Source organism: Spermophilus citellus (genome assembly GCF_964194105.1).
Source record: "Spermophilus citellus genome assembly, chromosome: 4".
NCBI classification, from domain to species: domain Eukaryota; kingdom Metazoa; phylum Chordata; class Mammalia; order Rodentia; family Sciuridae; genus Spermophilus; species Spermophilus citellus.
The window spans coordinates 147,978,008-148,001,294 of record NC_138185.1 but is presented as its reverse complement, the minus strand read 5'-3'; the positions used below and the strand labels follow the sequence as shown (position 1 = coordinate 148,001,294).

The 23,287-nt window shown below is 33.8% G+C and overlaps 2 protein-coding genes across 2 annotated transcripts; both read right to left on the bottom strand.

Moving 5' to 3' along the window:
• Positions 1-589: 589 nt before the first annotated feature.
• On the bottom strand, positions 590-1,525 carry LOC308646074 (olfactory receptor 4K1; the record flags this gene model as incomplete). The annotated part of the gene is made up of 1 exon (XM_081288611.1): positions 590-1,525. One exon carries the CDS (start codon positions 1,523-1,525, stop codon positions 590-592), a length of 936 nt encoding a protein of 311 aa, XP_081144737.1.
• A 9,654-nt stretch (positions 1,526-11,179) lies between these two features.
• Positions 11,180-12,151, bottom strand: LOC308646066 (olfactory receptor 4K5; the record flags this gene model as incomplete). Its single annotated transcript, XM_081288604.1, has 1 exon — positions 11,180-12,151. One exon carries the CDS (start codon positions 12,149-12,151, stop codon positions 11,180-11,182), a length of 972 nt encoding a protein of 323 aa, XP_081144730.1.
• Between the last annotated feature and the right edge of the window lie 11,136 nt (positions 12,152-23,287).

Sequence of the window (23,287 nt, the reverse complement as noted above, 5' to 3'; positions counted from 1 at the left end):
GGCAACAACTACCTAGAAAATGTTTTATAATAAGTAGAAACATAAAAAAAGTACAAGAAAATAAAAATTTTATGATAATAAAGCAGTAAAGATATTATAAGTAAACAAATGTGTAAGTAGAGTATAAATAACCAAAATAATCAATGTACAAGAAAAGTGAGCTTCTTATTGTAAAATAGGGCATTTTTTCTACCATAACAATATATGTGATAATGTTATAAATAAGCTGAGAAAAGATGTCAGGAATTCAATTATTTTTGATTCTGAGATATAAAAATATTTGTTTAATTGAAAAAAGTTACTAGTTTAGTAACATAAATACTTAATACATATTAGAATATCAAAATTCCTTACAAAATATTTTAAAACAGCAAATATTTTCAAGACAATTTATACTTGAGAATTATACAAAATTAAAAATGGCTAAAATGATATTTAAATAGAACCATAAACTGGTTTTAAGTAGTCCTTGCATTTAAGACACAAGGTCATTTCTATAACTCAATAACACTAACAAAGACAGTTGATATGGTGCTGGGATCCACAGGAAACTCATTCTAATTCAAGATCAGGCTCCCTTTTGGAAATCTTAGTTCTTCCTGGAGTTTACATGACGGTTTCTCAACTTCCGCATGGCTGATTTAACATCTTCATTCCTCAGAGAGTAGATGATAGGATTCAACAAGGGTGTACAAACAGTGTAGAAGACAGAAAGGTACTTATCCACTGAAAGTCTGCTAAAAGGCCATATGTAGAAATAAATACAAGGTCCAAAGAAAAGAATTACTACTGTGATGTGGGCAGTTAACGTAGAAAGGGCCTTAGATGACCCACTGGAGGAATGATGCCGGACTGTGATCAAAATGACAGTGTAGGATATAATTAAAGCCAGAAAACAGCTCAAAGATATCAGGCCACTGTTAGTCAGGGTCATAACTTCCATTCCATATGTATCCATGCAAGCCAGCTTGATCACCAGAGGAAGGTCACAAAAGAAGCTGTCTACCTCATTGGGGCCACAGAATGGCAGGTCCACTGTAAAAACTAAATGGCTCACAGAATGAAGAATACCCACTGCCCAGGAAACAGACACAAAAATTATACATAGCCTTTGGTTCATAATTGTATTATAGTGCAGGGGCTTACAAATAGCTAGAAATCTGTCATATGCCATAGCTACAAGCAACATCATCTCACTCCCAACAAAACTATGAAGAAGGAATATCTGGGCCATGCACCCCTCAAAGGAGATAGTCTTGTGCTCAATGAAAAAGTCCATAAGCATCTTGGGGGTGGCAAAGTTTGATTGGCAGATATCAATGAAAGAAAGGTTACTGAGCAGAAAGTACATAGGAGAGTTCAAGTTGGAGTCAGAGAAAATGACAATAATAATCATGACATTGCCTAATACTGATGTCACATAGACTGTAGAGAAGATGGCAAAAAAGAAAAGCTGAAGTTCCCAAGAATTAGAAAGTCCCAGAAGCACAAACTCAGACACTATTGATTCATTAGTGTGAGCCATGTATCCAGTCTATAGGTACCTAAAGAAAAGGAAATTAGGAAGATATCATTCTGATTGACATAATATACCTAGTCCCTACACAAAATAAATATGTTACACTTTAAAATTAATTTAATTTAATGAAATATATACAAAAGTATTAATGTACTAATATTTAATACTCATGATTGATATGGAAAGTTGGAGGAGTGTGAAAAAGAAAAAGAAGATATACATTTTACAAAATGAAATATCAAATCAGAATCTAAATATGAGTAATACCCTAATACCATAGATATTAGTAAGATGAATGATATCTAAATGATAGGAAAAGTTTTAGCTCAAATAAAAATTCTTAGAAATTTTGAAAGTTTGAATGTTTTTCAAATTTGCTAGTCAAAAACGAAGGGGAAGCCATTTCAGACAGAAGAATAATAGGAATGAAGATAATAAGTGTGAAATACTCATTGTATGAAAGACAACCCATCAGCTGAATGGTCTGGCTATAGGAGAGGACATGCCATGAAGAAAAAAAAATTAAATTGTGGCTCCATTTAACCTTCAATGAAAAGCCAAATGGACTAGATTAAGGTTCCTGAAATTGAGAAAAATACAGTGCTTGACACTGTTTAAAGGAATTTAATAGAGATAAGTGCCATATTATGGGAAAAAGAGTCAATGATAATGGTGATGTTCAGGAAGTTTTTATGAAGGTCCTTTTTTAAAAATAATTAATCAAAATTCATGTTCTGTCACATAGTGACTAATTAATTACAAATGAACCAATGACCACCAATGTGTTTCCCGTCTCTAATCTTATTCTTTTCTTTTTACATACATACCTGAAAATTTGAATTTTTCAAAACCTACAATGCCTTTCAGAAATAGTCTTTTTGAAAATGACTCATGTAACTTTACATAGTACATTTTGAACACATAATAAATTCTCAAAAAAAGAAAAGCTAAGTAATGTGTAAATTGCCTTTTCATTTTTTTTAATGTTTAGGTTAACACATGTGATAACTCAGTCCTAGAAGAAAACCCTACAGTCTTCCTGCAGAGGTTCAGGAAACATTTTGACTTCCATTCTTTGTATCCAACAGTAAACAGTTGATATTTATTTGTCCATATACTGATCAAAGCTCTGCATTTCATATTCTTCAGTGGTTTTCTGGGACCAAATATCTTAGGTATAACTAAATAATAAATATTTAATTTTTTAAAAAGCAAAAATTGTATCTGTTAACAGGAATAAGCCAATTTTAAAAATGTTTGAACTATTTGTGAATCTTCATTATGAATTTTAACCTTAATTAACCTTAATGTTGAAATACTAAATCCTACCCTTTCAGGGGCTTCCATCTTGCTTTTTTATAATATCAAGTTTTATGAATAATTTAGAAACTTAAGTTACCCAAGTATACAAAGAGACTTATGAGGCATGAACTGACCTATGCACAAACTTCCATCATGAGAAAATGTGATTCTTACCTCCTTATAGAAAATTTGGGTTAATGCTGGAATATCTAATAATGTCTTTATTATGGGAAAGAAGGAGGCAAAAAAGACTGAAAAGGAAATAATTTTCCCATTTCTAAGACTACAAAAGTTTCAGAAGAGTCACAATTGTCAATTTTAAAAGGTAGTTTTTGATACCACAAAGGAAATGCTTATAACGTCTAATCTGCTCTGTAAACCTTGTTAAATACTATAATAATGAATTAGGATAACATTGCAATTTCATAGAGAGCTCAGAACCAGGTGATAAGCAAAGCATTATTCCTGTTACAGAATATGCAGATATATTTTGAAACTACTACTACTGATACATTATTATGCTTTGTAATAATAATGATAAATGATCGCAATTTCAGAAAAAGATAATCCAGATAAGATTTTTTATTTTGTGATAGGATTCATATTTTAATGAACCATACAATATTTTGTACACACTTCTATTTCAGGAATTTTTATAAATGTGTTCTATATAATAATAGTGATAACAAAAATAACTTCAATAGCACTTCCTATATTTTAGGGACTCACTTAAGCATACTGTATGTATTTACACATTTAATCTCCATATTAACATAGCAAAGTAGCTGCCATTCACATATAGTTTACAGTTGAAGATACTGAGATACAGACAAGATTAGACTAGCAAATATTCTTATTTTTCACAATCAGTAAGTTGCATACTCAGAATAAGGACTTCTATGGTAGACTGAGAGAAATTTTTGAAGAAATGAAGCTAAATCTTACATGACAAAACAGTGGTCATTAAATCTGTTTCTAACTTCTGTAATGAAAAAAAAAAAAAAGAAACAGTTCCATTATCTTGCTCAGCTTTCTTTCAAAAATGTGAAATGGCAATTTCCCTTGTGCATTTCAGGGAGGAGCAAAACAGGCATTTATATGGAGGTTGAGGGGAGAGAAACAGAGGGAAAAAGAGAAAAAAGAGGATGGAGGGGAGAGGGACAGACAGGGCGGAAAGAGGAAGAATAAAGAAACAAGCAAAAGGAAGAGAAGAAAAGAAAAAGAGATGAAGCATTATGTTTGTGTGTTAAAGTTAGTGATTACACATTTTTCAGAAACCATCTCTGAAATACTTTCTAAAAATAAACAAATTTCCTACAAATCCCATCTTTCCAAATCCAATAAATGATAATGTTTGTCAGTCTTCATTTTTCAAAATATAAGAAACAACTACAAAATCATCTCCACACTAACTTCTTATAATTTCTTAATTCAAGTAGAATAGATGAGGGGCAATATTATGTTTTATATTCTTGTAATAATTAAGATAGTTTCCCACTAGTAAAGAAGAATACACTTGGCCAGGCACATCTGCACATACTGTAATCCCAGTGGCTCAGGAGGCTGAGGCAGGAGGATCCCAAGTTCAAAGTCAATCTCCGCAAATTAAGGCAATAAGCAACTCAGTGACACTCTCTCTCTAAATAAAATACAAAATAGGTCTGGGGATGTGGCTCAGTGGTTGAGTGCCCCTGAGTTTAATCCCCAGTACCGCCCCCCCACCCCCCAAAAAAGAATATTTTTGCCACTTACTAGCTGTTACTGAGCTTAGGTAGAAAATAGATAATAGTTCTAAAGCCATTTCATCTCTAAAATTTTAAGTGCAGAGGCAGTTATGTTTTAGAAACAAAGTTTATGAAAGTCACTGAAAATTCCTGAGATTATTAAAAGTGCACCTAGAAATTTCTCCATTAATGAATCATTCACTTTCTCATTGATGCTGTACCTCAGATATAGAAGTGTTTTCAGATCCCAGACAACATTATAAGAGAATTTCCTCATTCTTGGTTTAAGACTAAGTTAGGTAGACAAAAACTGATGTTACATTAGTATCCACTTCTAAAAGGTATCAAAAGAACTCAGAAACCATAAGTATGCATAATTTTTCTTCTCCTTATTTTAACTTAAAACACTTGATTTACTGCAAGACTAGAAGCAAAGGCAATAATGCATACACTATAGATCCTTACTCTGCTTTGTGTAGCTATTCCTTTTTTACATTAAAGGCAAATTTTGAGAGTTGATAAATATTTGTAAGCAAATACGTATAAACTAATAGCTAAATGTTCTCTGAATAGAAAGCATTAAAAGGGGCCGAGAAGGAATACATAATGGCCATAACATACTACCCATCTCTGAAATCAGATTCTGATCCTGTTCCCATCAACACAACACAACCCCAGCATAGTAGGAGAGTCATACAGACAGGTATGACTGAGACTGAGAACTTGCCCCTTCCAAATGGAGTTTCCAGTTTGCCTGAGACAACAATAGTTTTTCCTTTGTTATCTTCTAGCTGCTGATTTGCATCTAGAAGAGAGTTTATCTATTATTTGTCTAGTCCCATAATATGTTCATAATGTATGTGCAGTACTTACACTTTAATGGTTTCTTTCACTCCTTCTTTATTTTTTTTTCCAAATATGGTTTCCCCAGTTTATTTGAAAGCTTTTCACTTTCTACCATGGGTCTTCATACTGAAAATACTCGTACTAAAATCTTGACTCATGCATTTTAACTTGCACTGAGATTCGTAGCAGCAAGCCTCTTAGGGCCTGCCCTGAGGTTGAAAGGGCTTTGCTCCTCCAGCCCTGGGCCATATAATTACCATATCCTACCACAATGCAATATAAAGCCTTGTGTCCTCATTCCAGGAAATTGATTTCACTGGGGAAGTAAGAAATCACCCTTTAGAGATCTGGGTCACCCTGCAATGGGAGCAATTAAGTTTTGCAACTGATTTTTCCAGGAATGGAAAAGTTTCTTTTAGGAAGTTGTGGATACATACACACCCACATACATACATAAAAGAAAAAGTTTACCTGATTTTAACTGACTCTCAGCAATTTTTCAACCACTAATTTTCTGTTAATAAGCAGTCACACAATCTTACAGATGATCACGCAGCCTCAAGGTATGTTCTTCCAACCATAAGGAGCTCACACGTCACAAGAGAGTTCAATATATTGAACAGTTCTACCACCCGTGGTTCACAAAGGAAAGCTATTTCTAGTTCAGCATGACTGTTCTTCAAGTATTTCAAGATGCTTTCTTTCATTTCTTCTCCATGACAAAGCTTCTGTTCCTCTTCCAAAATATCTCAATAGTCATTTCAACTTTATTTTATGTCAGTTTTCATGCCAGCTTGGAGCAAAGAAATTTTAAACATTCAGTTGAACAAATATACTATCCACTTCATAAATGGTTTATTTCTTCTATTTTTGAAGTGTGCCATAGATAACTTTCACTTTGGTGTTATGTAAATGAAATACTGTCATGTCTACATCCAGCCAACTCCTAGTTTTCATTATTATATTTGTTGTATTTCATGAGATGTTTTTAGATGCTGCTGTTTTTTCAATATTTCAAAATGCTTAAAAGTTATCTGTATTTGTTCAATCAGGAGATAGAACCAAAAATGGTAATTTGAACAAAGAACACTCAATATAAAGAATTTTTAGCTGGTAATAGGTTCTTAGCTACCAAGACATGGTAAAAGAACTCTAAAGAATACCTAAAGCTATTGGAAGAAATAAACTTGGCAGAGGATGTGCTTCCCAAAGGTGAGTTTTACAACAGTTTGGAGAGGTGGTGGATATAGTCCCCTGAAGTTCTCTGCGTGGCCATGGACCAGAGTTGCTCTACAGATTATTTGGTCAAAAATGTGGAGCAGGACATTTAAGACTGAGGCTGGCAACAAATTTGCTGGAGGGCAAATGCTATGAACATAAGCCACTGGCATATGCAGTATGGGAACCAGGAAAAAAAGCAGCACCCACTGGGACAGAAAAAAGAAGCCACTTCCTACTGTGATATACATCCAGCATGTTTTCATGAACCTGGCAAAGTGGATAGGTTTACCAGGTCAAGCTTCCTTATCACAAAAGGTGGATTTGGTGTGAAGAGAAAATGTGTTCATAAGAGCTTTTAGTCAAGAAACAAAGGCCCCCTTCAACAGATGAATGGATAAAGAAAATTGTGGTGTGTACTCAGCCTTAAAATTTAATGACTTTATGCCTTTTCTGGTAAATGGATGGATCTGGATACTATTAAGCTAAGTGAAATAAGCCATTCCCCCAAAACCAAAGCTTGACTATTCTCTCTGATGTGTGGATGCTAACTCACAACAAGGAAGAGAAAGGGGAAGAGTAGAAGTTCAGTAGATTAGACAAAGGGGAAGGAGGGAGGGGAGGCGGACAGGAATAGGAAAGTAGAATGAATCTGACATGAAAGTTTTCTATGTACATATATGAATACACCACAGTGAATCTCTACATCATGTACAACCTCAAGACTGGGATACTAATTTCAATAAGATGTACTCCATGTTTGTATAAATATGACAAAATAACTCTACTTTCATGTGTAACTAAAAGGAACAAAGACAAAAGAAACAAAGAGGAAGGGATCCTCTCTATTAAATACAGGAATTGTAACTTTCTGAGACATATCTACTTCTCTTATTCTGTTAATGAATGTAAACTCTTCAGTCACTATGGCCATTGCTCTTTATCCTTTCATGCATTGTGTAGAAATTCATTTTACAATCATGAAATCGTGTCTATTGCTAAGAAAGTAGTTGCCTCCACTGACATTTAAGTACAGCACCTAGAATGTCTACTGTGTTAAGAGATTCTACCAAGTATTAAAAATAAAATGATTTTTTTCTCTATTACTTGAAAAACTTGATTGACTTTTAAACATTCTTTTAAGGTATTTAATTGAAATATGGATAACATAATTTTTTCATAAAACATGAAATATTCATGAAAATATGTTATAATATCTTATTCATACAAATAAATTAGAACTTCCAAATTTAATTTATTTGTGTTCAAGAAATGTAATTCAAGATATGTGAAAAAAATTCAAAGGACCTGGGAAATTTTTGAGTTTTTTAACCCACACATTTCCTCCTTTGTCAGTGTTAGCTATGGGAATGCTGACTCTATTTCTTAATACTTCCATATATCTCAGGAATTAAACAAAAATAAAATTTGAAATAAATTTAATATCATAGGTAACATGTTCATTTTCATTTCAAGGATCATTCTATACAATGTCATCTTTCTCAAAACTGAATAAAAATGACTTCACATTAAAATGCACAAATGATAAAAATTAAAATTGCTCCTATAATTTTTTTTTAGAGAGAGAGAGATAGAGAGAATTTTTTTTAATATTTATTTTTTAGTTTTCGGTGGACACAACATCTTTATTTTTTATTTTTATGTGGTGCTGAGGATCAAACCCAGCGCCCTGCGCATGCCAGGAGAGTGTGCTACCACTTGAGCCACATCCCCAGCCCCACTCCTATACCTTTTATTAACATTATTTTCACTAAAATTATTATATTACTTTTACATAAAAATTGTAATAATAAATTATTATTTTTGAAGCTATGTTTAAATTTGAGTAATAGGAATAGATACATTTCTAAGTTAACAAACTGTTAGTCAGCTCTTTGTCAGTGTGAGCAAAATACCCACAAGAAAACTTAGTGAGGGAAAAGTTTATTTTTATTCATAGTTTTAGAGCAATGGCCATTACTCAATCCATGGTTGGCCAATTCCATTGCTTTGGCCTGAGGTGTGGCAGAATCAAGGCAGAAAGGTATGGTGGAGGAAAGTTGCTCAGCTCATGGTAGATAGGAAGCAGTGACAGAGTGTGTAGGCACCAGGAGCCAGGCACAAAATAAATCCTTCAAAGGTACACCCCAGTGACCTACTTCCTCCAGCTATGCCCACCTGCCCACAGTTGCCATCCAATAGTCCATTCAAATTATGATCCCATCAAATGGATTAATCACTGATTAGGTTACAGCTCTCATAATCTAATTATTTCACCTCTGAACATTCATGTATTGCCATATGGGTTTTTCAGGGGACATCTCATATCCAAACCATAACATAAATATACTGCTATAGAATCTTGTGTGCGTTTGTGCTGGTTCTTAGGAAGGACAGCTATGATAGTCAAATAAAAGTTCACCAAGTCAAAGAATGTTATGAGTGCCTGAGTAATAAATAGTAGCATAGCTAACCAGATTTCATAATTTCTGGACTTCTTGGTACATTGATTCTCATTATTTAATGGATTTAATGTAGCCCTTCAAAGAAACACCAGAAAAGAGGTTTAGTTTCAATTTAGAGCAAGTAATTTTGCTAGCATTGAAATGGCTGATAAGGAGAAAATTATACAGTATCTACTTCTTCATTTGAGAATAACCACAAGTCCAGCCTCATTTCATGAACTGAATATTAGGAAGCCTACATGGTCCAAAGTCAGTGGACATTAGTAAGATCTCCTCTTCCTTCCCTGGTTTTATATTCAATCTGCCAACTCTCGTCTCTTGATCTTGAAGGAATTCCAAAATTAGAAAGAAATTATTAAATATAAATTGTTAGAATGATATCTAATGAATGCAAATTTATACTAAGGTATTAATTACTCTTATACTACACTTACCCTAAAGAAAAAGAAAGTATCAAATCTTAGGAGAACTAGAATGCTATTGAGAGAGCAAAAGTAAGTGGTGTGGGAGAAGAGGAGATCATTAAGGTTTCCTCAATATTTTATTTTATGACAATTTTGTTAGGGATGGATTCAGAAAAAAACTGAATTGAAAGGATAAGAAAACAAAAAACAAAGCTGATGTTTTCATTCCTTGTATAAAGGAAAGATTAGTATCTACATTAGTCTATTTGTTTCTTAGGAATTGAAGTATTTGGGCAAGTAAAGTTAAAGAGATCTCTAATCAGCATTAACAAATCTCTTGCTAGTCCTGTGGTCAAGGCCAAAGGGCTAGCTATGGAATCTGGATCGCCAACAAGATGTATGTTTAACTCTGTTTTTTTTTTCATTAAATACTTCCTATTTAGTCCACATGTAAAGATGTAAATCTGTTCATATCACACATGGAAAAAGTTGATGTTGAAATGGTTCATCTATCTAGCATCTCCTCTCTTCTACAAGTTAGGGATTCAAAGGAACTGGAATTATCCTAAAATTGATCAGATAATTCCCACTTCTTGTAATGTCTGAAATGGAAACTCATAATTAAGCAACATTATATTTTAAAGCATTGTTAGCTACTGGAAAACCATACAAGTGTAATTGATGTTGGGGAAAGGATTTCATAACCTAGGAATCTCCACTTAAGTCCACGTATTTATCATAAATCAGTAGATTGGCTATCCACTCAACTTGGGAAAATTTAGTCCATATTCTGAAATAGACTTCATGTATATAGATTTTTGGCACATAAGTTAGTAAACTTTTCAGAAAAATAAATAAATACATGTCTAAATTTGTGTCCACCAAAGAATTGGGTTCCCTTCCCCTTTCCCCATCTTTTTCATATCTACTTGTAAGAGAATCAGTCAATACATACATGCTATTCATGTAATAGCCGTACTTTATTTCTACAACCAGTAATAATATACAGAGTAGTTTTGTTTTCATATGTTTAGATACACAACTTTTGCTCAGGTGATACTGGGAAAAGACTTGTTAACATCTACCGAATACTCTGTATCATCTTCCTTATTGTTTTCCCCACTGTTGAGGTATGTAGGGGTTCTGTGTTTGGGATTGGGGTCCCTGATGACTTCATGGCTGTGGCATGCTTGGTGCCTGGGAAAGTTTCTGTGCAAAGGCATAGGATGCCCAGTTGCTATGGTAACGTCCTCCATGACAGAGTCTTAACGGCTTCAACCTTAATCTTAGGCACATAGCTCCTGGAAATAGAACTTGTTTGATAGATAACTACAATGTTTTACTAAGCTCCAGTGCTTCTGGAGTTGCCCGCCTAACAGTAATTTTAGACAATAGATCTTCTTGAGAACTGTACAAAGCTCCTAACATTGCATATTGTAACTGAAATGTAACTGCAGAATAAGCAACCTTACCCAATACTCTAAACAACAATGTGGTTATGGTACTAATGATCTAATGTAACTTATTGTTATAAATAAACGTGGCCACTTGGACAAGGAGCCACTCTGCCACCTTCCCTGGCCCTGTACCTTGTCTCTGTGTCTCTTTTCTTTGAGTTTCTTTACAGAGGTATGCCATATGAATACAATAAAAATATCTGTTGGTAGATTATTTATTTGAAGAAGTTGAAGAAGTTTTGCCTTAATAAAGGGAATTCCTCACTACTAGTGGTATTTCAGAAACTTTTTTGGACCTCAGGTAATAAGCCACAATTTTCCTCATGGCAGACTTCATATCTCTATTTCTTAATGTGTATATAATTGGGTTTAGGATGGGAGTGAAAATAGTATAAAATATGGCAAGAACTTTATCCACAGGGTAGGTGGTAAAGGGCCACACATAGATGAAGATGCAAGGCCCAAAGAATAATATTACGACTGTGATGTGGGCAGCTAGAGTGGAAAATGCCTTGGCCATTGCAGCTGAGGACTTGAACCAGACAGTGACAAGAATGATGACATAAGAGCTGACTAGGACAGAAAAAGTGCTTAGGGAAAGAATTCCACTATTGACCACAATGAGAATTTCAATGATGTAAGAGTCCAGGCAGGCAAGCTTGGTTACTCGGGGAAGGTCACAAAAAAAGCTGTCCACCACATTGGGCCCACAAAAAGGCAGGTTCACTGTAAATGATAACTGACTTAATGTGTGCACCAAGCCCACAGTCCAGGAGATTACCACTAAGACCATGCATGTCCTCCAGCTCATGATGACCAGGTAGTGTAGAGGTTTACATATGGCCACATATCTGTCATAAGCCATGGAGACCAGCAGTACCATCTCCCCTCCAGTAAAAAGGTGAATGAAGAAAATTTGGGCTATGCAGCCATTGAAGGAGATGGTCTTGTGTTCACTCAGAAAATCTGCAATCATCTTAGGTGTAGCAAAAGAAGCCTGACAGATGTCAACGAAGGAAAGGTTTCCCAGGAGAAAGTACATGGGGGAGTGCAGGCTGGTATCAGAAGTCACTGTGATGATAATGAGGAGGTTTCCTAACACAATGACTACATACAACACAGAAAAGAAAGCAAAAAAGAAAAGCTGGAGTTCTTGAGAACTAGAAAGTCCCAGCAATACAAATTCAGAGACTCCTGAAGAATTGGCCTTGTCCATGGGTCCAGGTGGCAGACCTGCTCTGAAACGACCCTAAAGGAGGGGAAAGAAAGAGGGGTTAGAACTATGAACTAAGAACATTTATTGTGAAGAAGTCCGAGACCTCATATATAATATGTATTTGCTAAATACAAACATTTTGAAAAGATCATGATTTTATATATATATATATATATATATATATATATATATAGAGAGAGAGAGAGAGAGAGAGAGAGAGAGAGAGAGAGTAGAAAGGAGCTTATGAGAATGTCTAAATAATGCTTAGTAATTTGTTCAGTCTTGGCAGAAACCCTAGAGTTTCTGAATGGTCTCTATGTGTTACATAGTAGTAAAGAAGCTCATTCATGAGCTGATCTGTGATAACATGACTAGAGCAGTAACTTAAAACCCATCTCCATAGGCCTGGGAGAATGGCAAAGACAATTCAGATCTGTTGGCCTTATGATCATTTTCCAGCATTCATTTTAATAAGTCTTTAAATGCAAGATTCTCTTTAACTCTCCAAGAGATACACATATTTTAATGGATCTTTTAAATTGTTTTTAATATCCCATAACAACAAAAATTAATCTTACTGCTGTTGCAGGAATATATCCAATTTAGACAATTCCTACTAAAGAGATGCTATTGTAGACATATTATCCAGGTTTTTAGTTCCAACAGTTTGTCAATTAATCATTCAAATAATTCCATAAGTTCATATCATGGCTTACTTTAATTAGTTAAAACTCACTTTAACTTGATTTTCTAAATATTCCATTTTCTTTGCCTATAAAAATAAAGTGCACTTGTGTTCCCCACGCTTAAGTTTTCTTCATGAACTTCTTAAGACATTCTTATAATGATCAAAGGAATAGTATTGTTTTTAGGGTTAATTTTTAGCTTTGAGAGGTAAAACAATTAGATTATAAACCTACTGTATTCCTCAAAAACTTATGTTTGATGTCAGAATAATACTAATGACTAGTTCAGATTTGTATCTCTTGTTTTAGTATCCTGTAAAGATGCACTCCTACTATATAAATCTAGTTCAGGTGCTAGAACAACTTTCAACAAGCTCTATTTTAGTAAACTGTGCTAGCTCTGAAATACATTCTTGACAACAGTCATCGCAAGGAACCTAAGTGTGATGCAATTCTATCCCTGTGTAAGAACACAAGTATCTTCCACTGTCTGTTTATTTTATATAAGAAGCCAAAATTGCTGCTGTGTCTCTAGAATCCTGCTCTGGCCCCTTATGATATATATGCAATTGTAGGATTTCAAGTAAAGAACTATTTAATGTACTTTTAATGTAGAATATTGAGGGAAGGATTTCACTAAGCCCAAATTTTAAATACACATAATTGTGATCTCCAGAACTGAGCAAAAAAGTAAATAATCCCTATATGCATAAATATATTAGTGAAAATGAACCTGTGTTTATAATATTATATAAAAGCAGTAATTGAGGGGATGGATTTTGAAATAGAATGCTAATTATTTTGCCATTTTGTTCCATATGGAACTCATTTTGTTCCCCCACTTCTAAAGTAGAGGAATGTATAAAATGATCATTATATAAAATGATCAACTCTATCTAATAAAAATATTTACTATATGAACATAATTTATATAAACTAAAAGAATCAGGCAGATATCTAGTGAATTACAAATCATGATTTTTAAATTGGCAAAAAAAGAAGAAATTTTGGATTTGTTGAGACTTCACCCGGCAACATCTACTATGTTCAATATTTATGTTTGTTTTATCAAATGATCTTTAGAATAAATCTGTTGTGAAGGCATTATTACTTCCAAACTACAGGGGAGAAAAACAAGTTTAGTCATCTCCAAACCCTTAGTAAATGTTTTAAAAGGTTGGTGGGCATTTGAAGTCATATAATGAAAACAGTGTCTTGCATTTTCTACACAGCAGCACAGTGTCAGTCATTCTTCTAAGCACTTTGCCTACATTAATTGAATCTTTCCATAACACTATTCACAAAATACACTTAATAATTCTATTTGAAGTAATAAGTCATAGCTACAGAGATGGTAAATAACTTTCATAAAGTTACATATCTGGAAGTCATTGAGCTAGAATTTGAATCCCTGTTCTTGTGTCCACACTACAACACTGCATTACATTGTTTCAGAATGATATGAAATCCATGGCGCCATTTACATTATATGCTCTTGATTATAATCTTTCCACCTACTCTGAGACATTGACTCTTCAGTTGAGTCAGGATTTCTCATCGTTGGCACCCTCATGTTAGGGGTTGAGTATTTCTTCTGATGGAGAACTGTCCTGTGACTGTAAGGTGTCCAGTAACATCTCCCATACTGCTCACTAGATACCAATCACACTTTCTCCCAAGTTAAAGCAAAAATGTCTCTAGGCATTACTAAATGTCCATTTGTGGTTCATAATAACCCCCAGTTAAGAACTACCAAATTAAGCTGTCTTCAGCTTGCATTTTTAGTCTCTCCATCTGTCACTTAAACTTTTTAATCCACTGACAAGCTGCTCAGATAAAAAACAAATTAAGAATATAAAAAATAAACCTCTCCTAAACTCATCTATCGCCTTTTATTTTTGTTCCTAATTTCTCCTCCAAATTTCTTGAAGAAATATCTACTACATGTTTCCTTTGTGTTCTTTTCTATTACTCAGAATTTTAACAGACTCAACTATGACTTTCCTGCCGCAGTCAGGGAAATTACTTTATCAAATGTCCTCTAAGACCTGGTAATAATAGCTAAGTTTGTTATACCTACCAGTGAACCAACTCCAGGTTTTCCTCAAGGAACATTTAAATCACATGCCATATCCCTGCCTCTTTCCACTCAAGCTGTTTCTCACTGAGGTTCTAGCCTCTAGATTTTCCACATTTTTTTCCTTTGCTCTCTGCATTTCTTTTAAGTGCAAGAAATATTCATCTCCTGGAACTTTTATCCTCTCTTTTTCTCTCTCTCCTTGTTCTTGGATATTCTATTCACCTCTGTGGTGTCAATCACCAAGTTCATGTGACAACCTCTAATATTACAGCACCATTCCTCACCTCACTCCAGTATCTCAAATATGTTTCTGAAAATTTTGTGGATGTGAGTATCAAAAAGCTACTTCAGATCTCAGATTATACTTTCCCATCTCAGTTCAGTCTTTTTTTTCTTTAATTTTTTTCTGAATCATGCAACTATAAGGAAAAAGCTTTCCTTGATCTCACACTTATAACATCCCATTATTTCTTTAAGTCAAAAAATATTAAATCTAAAGTCCTATGACAGCCAAGCATATATAATGTGGTTTTGCCTATACCATACCCTATTCCCTAGCCACAATCAGACTATTAAATATTTACTAATATATTACTTCTATTTTTCAAGTCATAAGGATCTTACATCCTTCACAGATGCCATCTCCTCCAAAGCCTTCCCAAAGGTTCAAAAATTTAAATTTCTGTTTCCTAATAGTGTTGTACAACTTTGCTTATATACTCCCAAGAAAAGAGAATTTTTTGTACATATCGTTTCCCTAGAACATTAAGAATTTCTTGAATTTTCGTGTTTCTTTGCATTATTCTCAGAATTTTGTATAAAGATATGCAGGAGTAAATTCTCCATAAATGTGTCTCACCTCAAATAGATTTTACCTCATCTCTGTCATTGACTCAATATTTCTACGTTTTAATTTTCTCATGCACAGAATCCTTGGTTAACTTACGTAAGTTCCATATTTACATGGAACAAAAATATTTCATCTCATTGATAATGCAAGACCATACTTAAATCATTAAAATCAATGCCAATAGTTAACTAGAAAATAAAAAATAAATTAAATATTCTATTTAAATTGAAACATTGAGAAAAGCATTTGTTTGTTGTATCAGAAGTAAAAAATATTTAGATTACCAAGTTACTAAAAAGTGATAAAAATGAGGAGATACTGATTTTGAAACTACTGTCTAATCCATTTTTACATACAAAGTAAAACAAATTATTGAATCAAACATACTATAACTGTAAACCTACTCCCTGATCTTGGTATTTAACATTGTCATTATTTTTTAATAACCTTACTCTACAAAAAAGATATATAATCTTGATTTGTATGCTTATTTCATTTTTTAGATGATGGACAAAAATGTCATAATGGATTTTTCAAAGTACAATCATAATGTTTCATAATTTCCCCAAGAATACCTCACCATCTTATAGAATTTTTGGCAGATTCTCCCAAGTATGCTAAAACACAGAAACATAAACATCTTCATTGTGGCTTACTTTCTTTTACATCAAAAACATTTTTCTTCCTTTTATGAATCCACTCAAAGGTACAAGATAATAAATAAACTGCATATGCAATTGACACACCTATTTATGATGTATACCCTTATCAGGGATAACCTACCTGTTATAATGCATATCAGAAATGTAAACTAAATTCTTCAATTTTTATAATGTGAGATTAACATTTTTCACGTAGTGTTATATATAGGTGTCTCTTGCATTTTCAAATTAGAAGAGTACATGGATTTAGCCAAGTGACCATTTGAGGCTTTTGAGATTTAGCAATCAATAGGCAAGGTTCAACTTCCAATGGGAATTATTAATACCTTCCACTAGACATTCCCATTGGAACAAAGTAAATGGCATCCCATATTGTTGACAATCACAACGAGGATCATCAGAACATAGAAGAAAAAGGGAAGTCAATGGGGTTCTTGGACAGCATGTAAATTCTATAAACTTGAACATGCTACTTCAGGGGAAATTTGTGGAAAATTACATTCTTTTGTCTAAATTATGAATACTTTGACTTGAGAATGAAAAGACATACTGTGTTCTTGTTACCTTAGAAAGTGATGATGTAGAAGAATGGGAAATTAATTAGAATTTAAAAGTAATGTGTTCTTGTTCTCAATTTGACCAATAACTAAATTATTGGGCAAATCTCTTTAACTCTCAAACCTTGGTTCACCTTCTATATAATGATTTCAAAGATGTTAAAAATAAATAGAACTATTAAATAAATTATTTGCATACAATGGTCAAGTTTGCCAAATCTTAATATTTTGCCCTACTTCTGTCATTAAAAATAAAATGTAGCTGGGAGTCATAGTGCACACCTATAATCCCAGTGGCTCCGAAGACTGAGGGAGGAGGATCATAAGTTCAAAGCCAGCCTCAGCAAAAGTGAGGTACTAAGCAACTCAGTGAAAACCTGTCTCTAAATAAAATACAAAATCTGGTTAGGGGTGTGGCTCAGTGATCAAATGCCCCTGAGTTCAATCTCCAGTACAAAAAAAAAATGTATTTAGTGGAAACATACTATATAATGCCCCCAAACAGTTTCCCAGAATTAATCCATAATTTAACTTTAGTATTGAAAATTCCTATGACTTTTTAAATAATTTTACCACATAGGACATATCTATAAAGAAATAGCTTGTTTAACTTCACATACGTGGTATTATTCTCTTTGCATTTCTTTAAAAATTACTTTTTAAAAATATTTTTAGTATTTATTTTTTAGTTGAACACAATACCTTTATTTTATTTATTTACTTTTATGTAGTGCTGAGGATCACACCCAGAGCCTCGCGTGTGCTAGGCGAGCGTTCTACCATTCAGCCACAACCCCATCCCTACAATTTACTTTTTTCCCACTCAGCAATTTGTTTTGAGCAGTTTTTAATAGTGATGAATACACCTTTAATTCATTCATTTTAACTGTGAAGGTCTTTCCATTGTTTAAATACATTATTTACTTGTCCATTTTTGGTGAATAGACATCTGTGTTGTTCCAAATTCTTGTTATTTTAAACTAAATAAATAAAGCACATGAGTAAATATATTCTAAAGATTCTTCTTGGTTATTAGTGAGCTTTAATTTGTCTCAGAAGTTTATTACACATTTAAATTCTTCCTGTGAAATGCCTGTTTTTAGCATTGGTAGAATCTAGTAATAAACACCCAACAAATATATCCCCCTTCTCCCTCATCACAGAACTCCAGTTAACTTTGTTCAGGCAGAAGTATGCTAATGTATGGAAAATAAACTGTAAGTACAGTAATTATGCAATCGCTTTTACCTTTATGTTTATTAGAGCCAGGTTATTATGTTTCAACTGATCTAAAGACTTAGCAATTTTTTCTTTTTTTAATTGACATAAAATATTTGTACTTATTTATGGAGTACAGTTTTGTAATGTTTTACATGTATACAATGTATAATCATCAAATCAGGGAAATTAACATTTCCATTCTTTAAATATTATCACTTATGTGTTGAAAACTTTTAAATTCTTCTCTTCTAATTAATTGTTGTAGACTAGACTTGCCCTACAGTGCTATATTACATTAGGACTACTTCTCTCTCCTCTGTGTTTTGGTACACATTATCTACCCTCTTATTATTTACCCTGTCCCTCCATCTTCTTATCCTCTAGTACGTGTATTCTGCTTCTATATGTTTAGAAAACTCTTTTCTTTTTACTTTTATTGAAATCTCTAATGATGACCATTATATATATATATATATATATATATATATATATATATATATATATATATAACCTTATAGTTCTGCATTTTGCACATATTGAAATAGTCATTAGGTTTATGCAGACAGTCCTCTGTATGAAACTTGTGATGGTTAAACTTGGGATGTTGGACTTCACCATAATGAAAAAGTGATACACATTCAGTAAAAAATGTACTTTAATTTTTTTTATCTTTTTCTGTCTAGTGCTATGTGGTACAGTGCTCTGTTTCCATGCTGGGCAGTGGCAGCCAGTCACAGCTCCCAGCAGGCCATGAGATCAAGAAGGTACACTGATGCTGTACAGTGTGATGTGCAGCTAAGCTATGATGTTGAGAAGGTTAGATGCATTGAATACATCTTAACTTCCAATGTTCTCAATTGTGGTGAATTCATTGGGATGTAACCCCCTTGTACATCAAGAAGCACCTGTATCATACAAGTTTAGGAAGGTGATATAATCCCAGAAAAATTTTGACCATATAAGTCAAAATTAATTATATATTTTTTATTTTTTATTTGTTTTAATTAGTTACACATGACAGTACAATGACCTTGACATATCATACATTTGAATCAGATATTTTTTATCCTCCACCTCAAAATGTAAGACCGTACAGCTCTTACTAAAATCCCTCCCTTTTAACAATACAGATTCGCTCAATTATGTTTAATAATGTTTTCTGCATTAATTGCCTTTTGGTTGATATTAATAAACCTTATATAATTTCATCAGCTATTTTTTGTGTTTTATTGTTTTGTTTTCTTCTTTTTTTTTCAGTCTTCGATTACCATATTGCTTAGTAGGGGTTAAAAATCATAAAAGTTTATCCCTCAAAATTAAAAGCTGGTGAAATAAATATCTTGTTAATTCTATTTTGTATTTAGATTTATTTTCACTATTTTTTTATCTTTTGTTTTTAACAATGTTCCTTTCCCCCTTCATTCTTGTCTTCCTTTAAAAGGATTGAGTTTTGATTCATTGTGTTCTCTCTATTGGCTTGAAAATCATGTATTCTATTCCTACTTCATGTTTTCCCCTTACAATCTTAACATGCATACTTGACATTGTAAGTCAAAATTAATGGATATTTTTATCCTCCCCCTAAAAATGTAAGACCATACAGATCTTACAACAATCCCTCCCGTTATTGCTCATGCAAAAGACTGTGTTGTCAAGTCTGACTTTAATGAATCTGAGATCTTACCTTTATTATGCTAATCATATCTTAATACCTTCAGAGACATGAGCAATCAAGGCTCATAAGCAAATCAGGGAGAGATCTGGAACATCAAAAATGGATCCTTTGTTCTTTCCAACCACATCTGACAGGCCCTCCATAATCCAGCATAATAAATGTGCTCTCCAATTTAAGGTTTGAAGAACTAACTACTTAGCAGAAATGTGTCAATTCTATGAAATGTTTCTATTTTCTTATACTATGATTAAGGAGTTGTTGCCTCATAAAGCTATAATTTCTTAATTTGCTTCCCGTAATAAATAATTCAATAGAGGCATCCATATAAGAGCATTTCTATATTCCAGACATATGGATTATCTTCCTAGCATATCCCTTAGGATCTTTACCAAGTGGTGTAGTTAACAGCATATTTAAAGATTAGACCAAGTCACCCACCTGCAAAATCCTGAGTGTCCCACATTAAAAGTAGTGAACAGAGAGCAGGCCATCTGGCTTAATTTCTTTCTCTTCCTACTCACTTGATAATTTATGTTCCATGTTATTCGTCATATTATTATTATGATCTAAGCCTATCCACATTACCAAAGTCTGTATTCCTTTCCTGTTAATGACTTTTCCTCCCAGACTCCATTTCCTTGATGAGAAAATGTGTTTTTCAGAAAATCCTTTAATTGAAGTTCTATAAGTAGTTAATGTTCAGTCATTGACTTAAAAATTTAGTGAAGTTTCTCTCACCCTGAATGATTGCATAGCAGTACAGGGAATTGATTCTTTTCTATATGCTAAATGACAATATTGTCTCATTATCTTGTGACTTCTATTGTTTCTATAGATAAATCTCATTGACAGCTATCATTGTGTTGTAGTTATCACCATTTTTTTTTTACTTTCTGGTTGCTTTTATACTATTTTCATTTTTGTGTAAATTTATGCCCTTTCACTATTGTGAGTCTAGATAAGGACTTATTTTAACTTATCCAGCTCTAGATTAATCATGCTTTATTAATCTGGAATTTAGAACTTTAATGCTGAAAATGATCAGCCTTTTATCTTTTTTATAATATTTTTTATTGGTTGTTCAAAACATTACAAAGCTCATGATATATCATCTTTCATACATTTGACTCAATTGGGTTATGAACTCCCATTTTTACCCCAAATACAAATTGCAGAATCACATTGGTTACACACTCACATTTTTACATAATGGCATATTAGTGACTGTTGTATTCTGCTACCTTTCCTATCCCCTACTATCCCCCCTCCCCTCCCCACCCATCATCCCTCTCTACCTCATCTGCTGTTGTTCAATTCTCTCCCTTGTCCCCCCCCCTTTCCCCTCACATCCTCTTCTATGTAATTTTGTGTAACATTGAGGGTCTCCTACCATTTCCATATGCTTTCCCTTCTCTCTCCCTTTCTCTCCCCCCACTCGTCTTTGTTTAATGTTAATCTTTTCCTCATGCTCTTCCTCCCTGTTCTGTTCTTAGTTGCTCTCTTTATATCAAAGAAGACATTTGGCATTTGTTTTTTAAGGATTGGCTAGCTTCGCTTAGCATAATCTGCTCTAATGCCATCCATTTCCCTGCAAATTCTATGATTTTGTCATTTTTTATGGCTGTGAAGAACTCCATTGTGTATAGGTGCCACATTTTTTTTTATCCATTCATCTATTGAAGGGCATCTAGGTCGGTTCCACAGTCTAGCTATTGCCGCTATGATCATTGATGTGGCAGTATCCCTATAGTACGCTCTTTTAAGATCCTCAGGGAATAGTCCGAGGAGGGCAATAGCTGGGTCAAATGGTGGATCCATTCCCAGCTTTCCCAGGAATCTCCATATTGCTTTCCAAATTGGCCTTACCAATTTGCATTCCCACCAGCAGTGTACAAGTGTACCCTTTTCCCCACATCCTCGCCAGCACTTGTTGTTGTTTGACTTCATAATGGCTGTCAATCTTACTGGAGTGAGATGGTATCTTAGGGTGGTTTTGATTTGCATTTCTCTGACTGCTAGAGATGGTGAGCATTTTTTCATGTACTTGTTGATTGATTGTATGTCCTCCTCTGTGAAGTGTCTGTTCAGGTCCTTGGCCCATTTGTTGATTGGGTTATTTGTTATCTTATTGTTTAATTTTTTGAGTTCTTTGTATATTCTGGATATTAGGGCTCTATCTGAAGTGTGAGGGGTAAAAATTTGTTCCCAGGATGTAGGCTCTCTATTCACCTCTCTTATTGTTTCTCTTGCTGAGAAAAAACTTTTTAGTTTAAGTAAGTCCCATTTATTTATTCTTGTTATTAACTCTTGGGCTATGGGCGTCCTATTAGGGAATTTGGAGCCCGACCCCACAGTATGTAGATCGTAACCAACTTTTTCTTCTATCAGACGCAGTGTCTCTGATTTGATATCTAGCTCCTTGATCCATTTTGAGTTAACTTTTGTGCATGGCGAGAGAAAGGGATTCAGTTTCATTTTGTTGCATATGGATTTCCAGTTTTCCCAGCACCATTTGTTGAAGATGCTATCCTTCCTCCATTGCATGCTTTTAGCCCCTTTATCAAATACAAGAAAGTTGTAATTTTGTGGATTGGTTTCTGTGTCCTCTATTCTGTACCATTGGTCCACCTGCCTGTTTTGGTACCAGTACCACACTGTTTTTGTAACTATTGCTCTGTAATATAGTTTGAACTCTGGTATCGCTATACCTCCAGATTCACACTTCCTGCTTAGAATTGCTTTTGCTATTCTGGGTCTTTTGTTTTTCCATATGAATTTCATGATTGCTTTATCTATTTCTACAAGAAATGCCGTTGGGATTTTAATTGGCATAGCATTAAACCTGTAGAGAACTTTGGGTATTATCGCCATTTTGATGATGTCAGTTCTGCCTATCCATGAACAGGGTACATTTTTACATCTTCTAAGATCTTCTTCTATCTCTCTCTTTAGGGTTCTGTAGTTTTCATTGTATAAATCTTTCACCTCTTTAGTTAGGTTGATTCCTAAGTATTTTATTTTCTTTGAGATATTGTGAATGGAGTGGTTTATCCTCATTTCCATTTCAGAAGTTTTGTTGCTGATATATAGGAATGCCTTTGATTTATGCGTGTTGATTTTATATCCTGCAACTTTGCTGAATTCATTTATTAACTCTAGCAGTTTCTTTGTAGACCCTTTTGGGTCTGTTAAATATATTATCATGTCATCCGCAAATAGCGATAATTTAAGTTCTTCTTTTCCTACTTTGATGCCTTTAATTTCTTTTGTCTGTCTAATTACTCTGGCTAGTGTTTCAAGAACTAAATTGAATAGAAGTGGTGATAGAAGGCATCCCTGTCTTGTTCCAGATTTTAGAGGGAATGCCTTCAGTTTTTCTCCATTTAGGATGATGCTAGCCTGAGG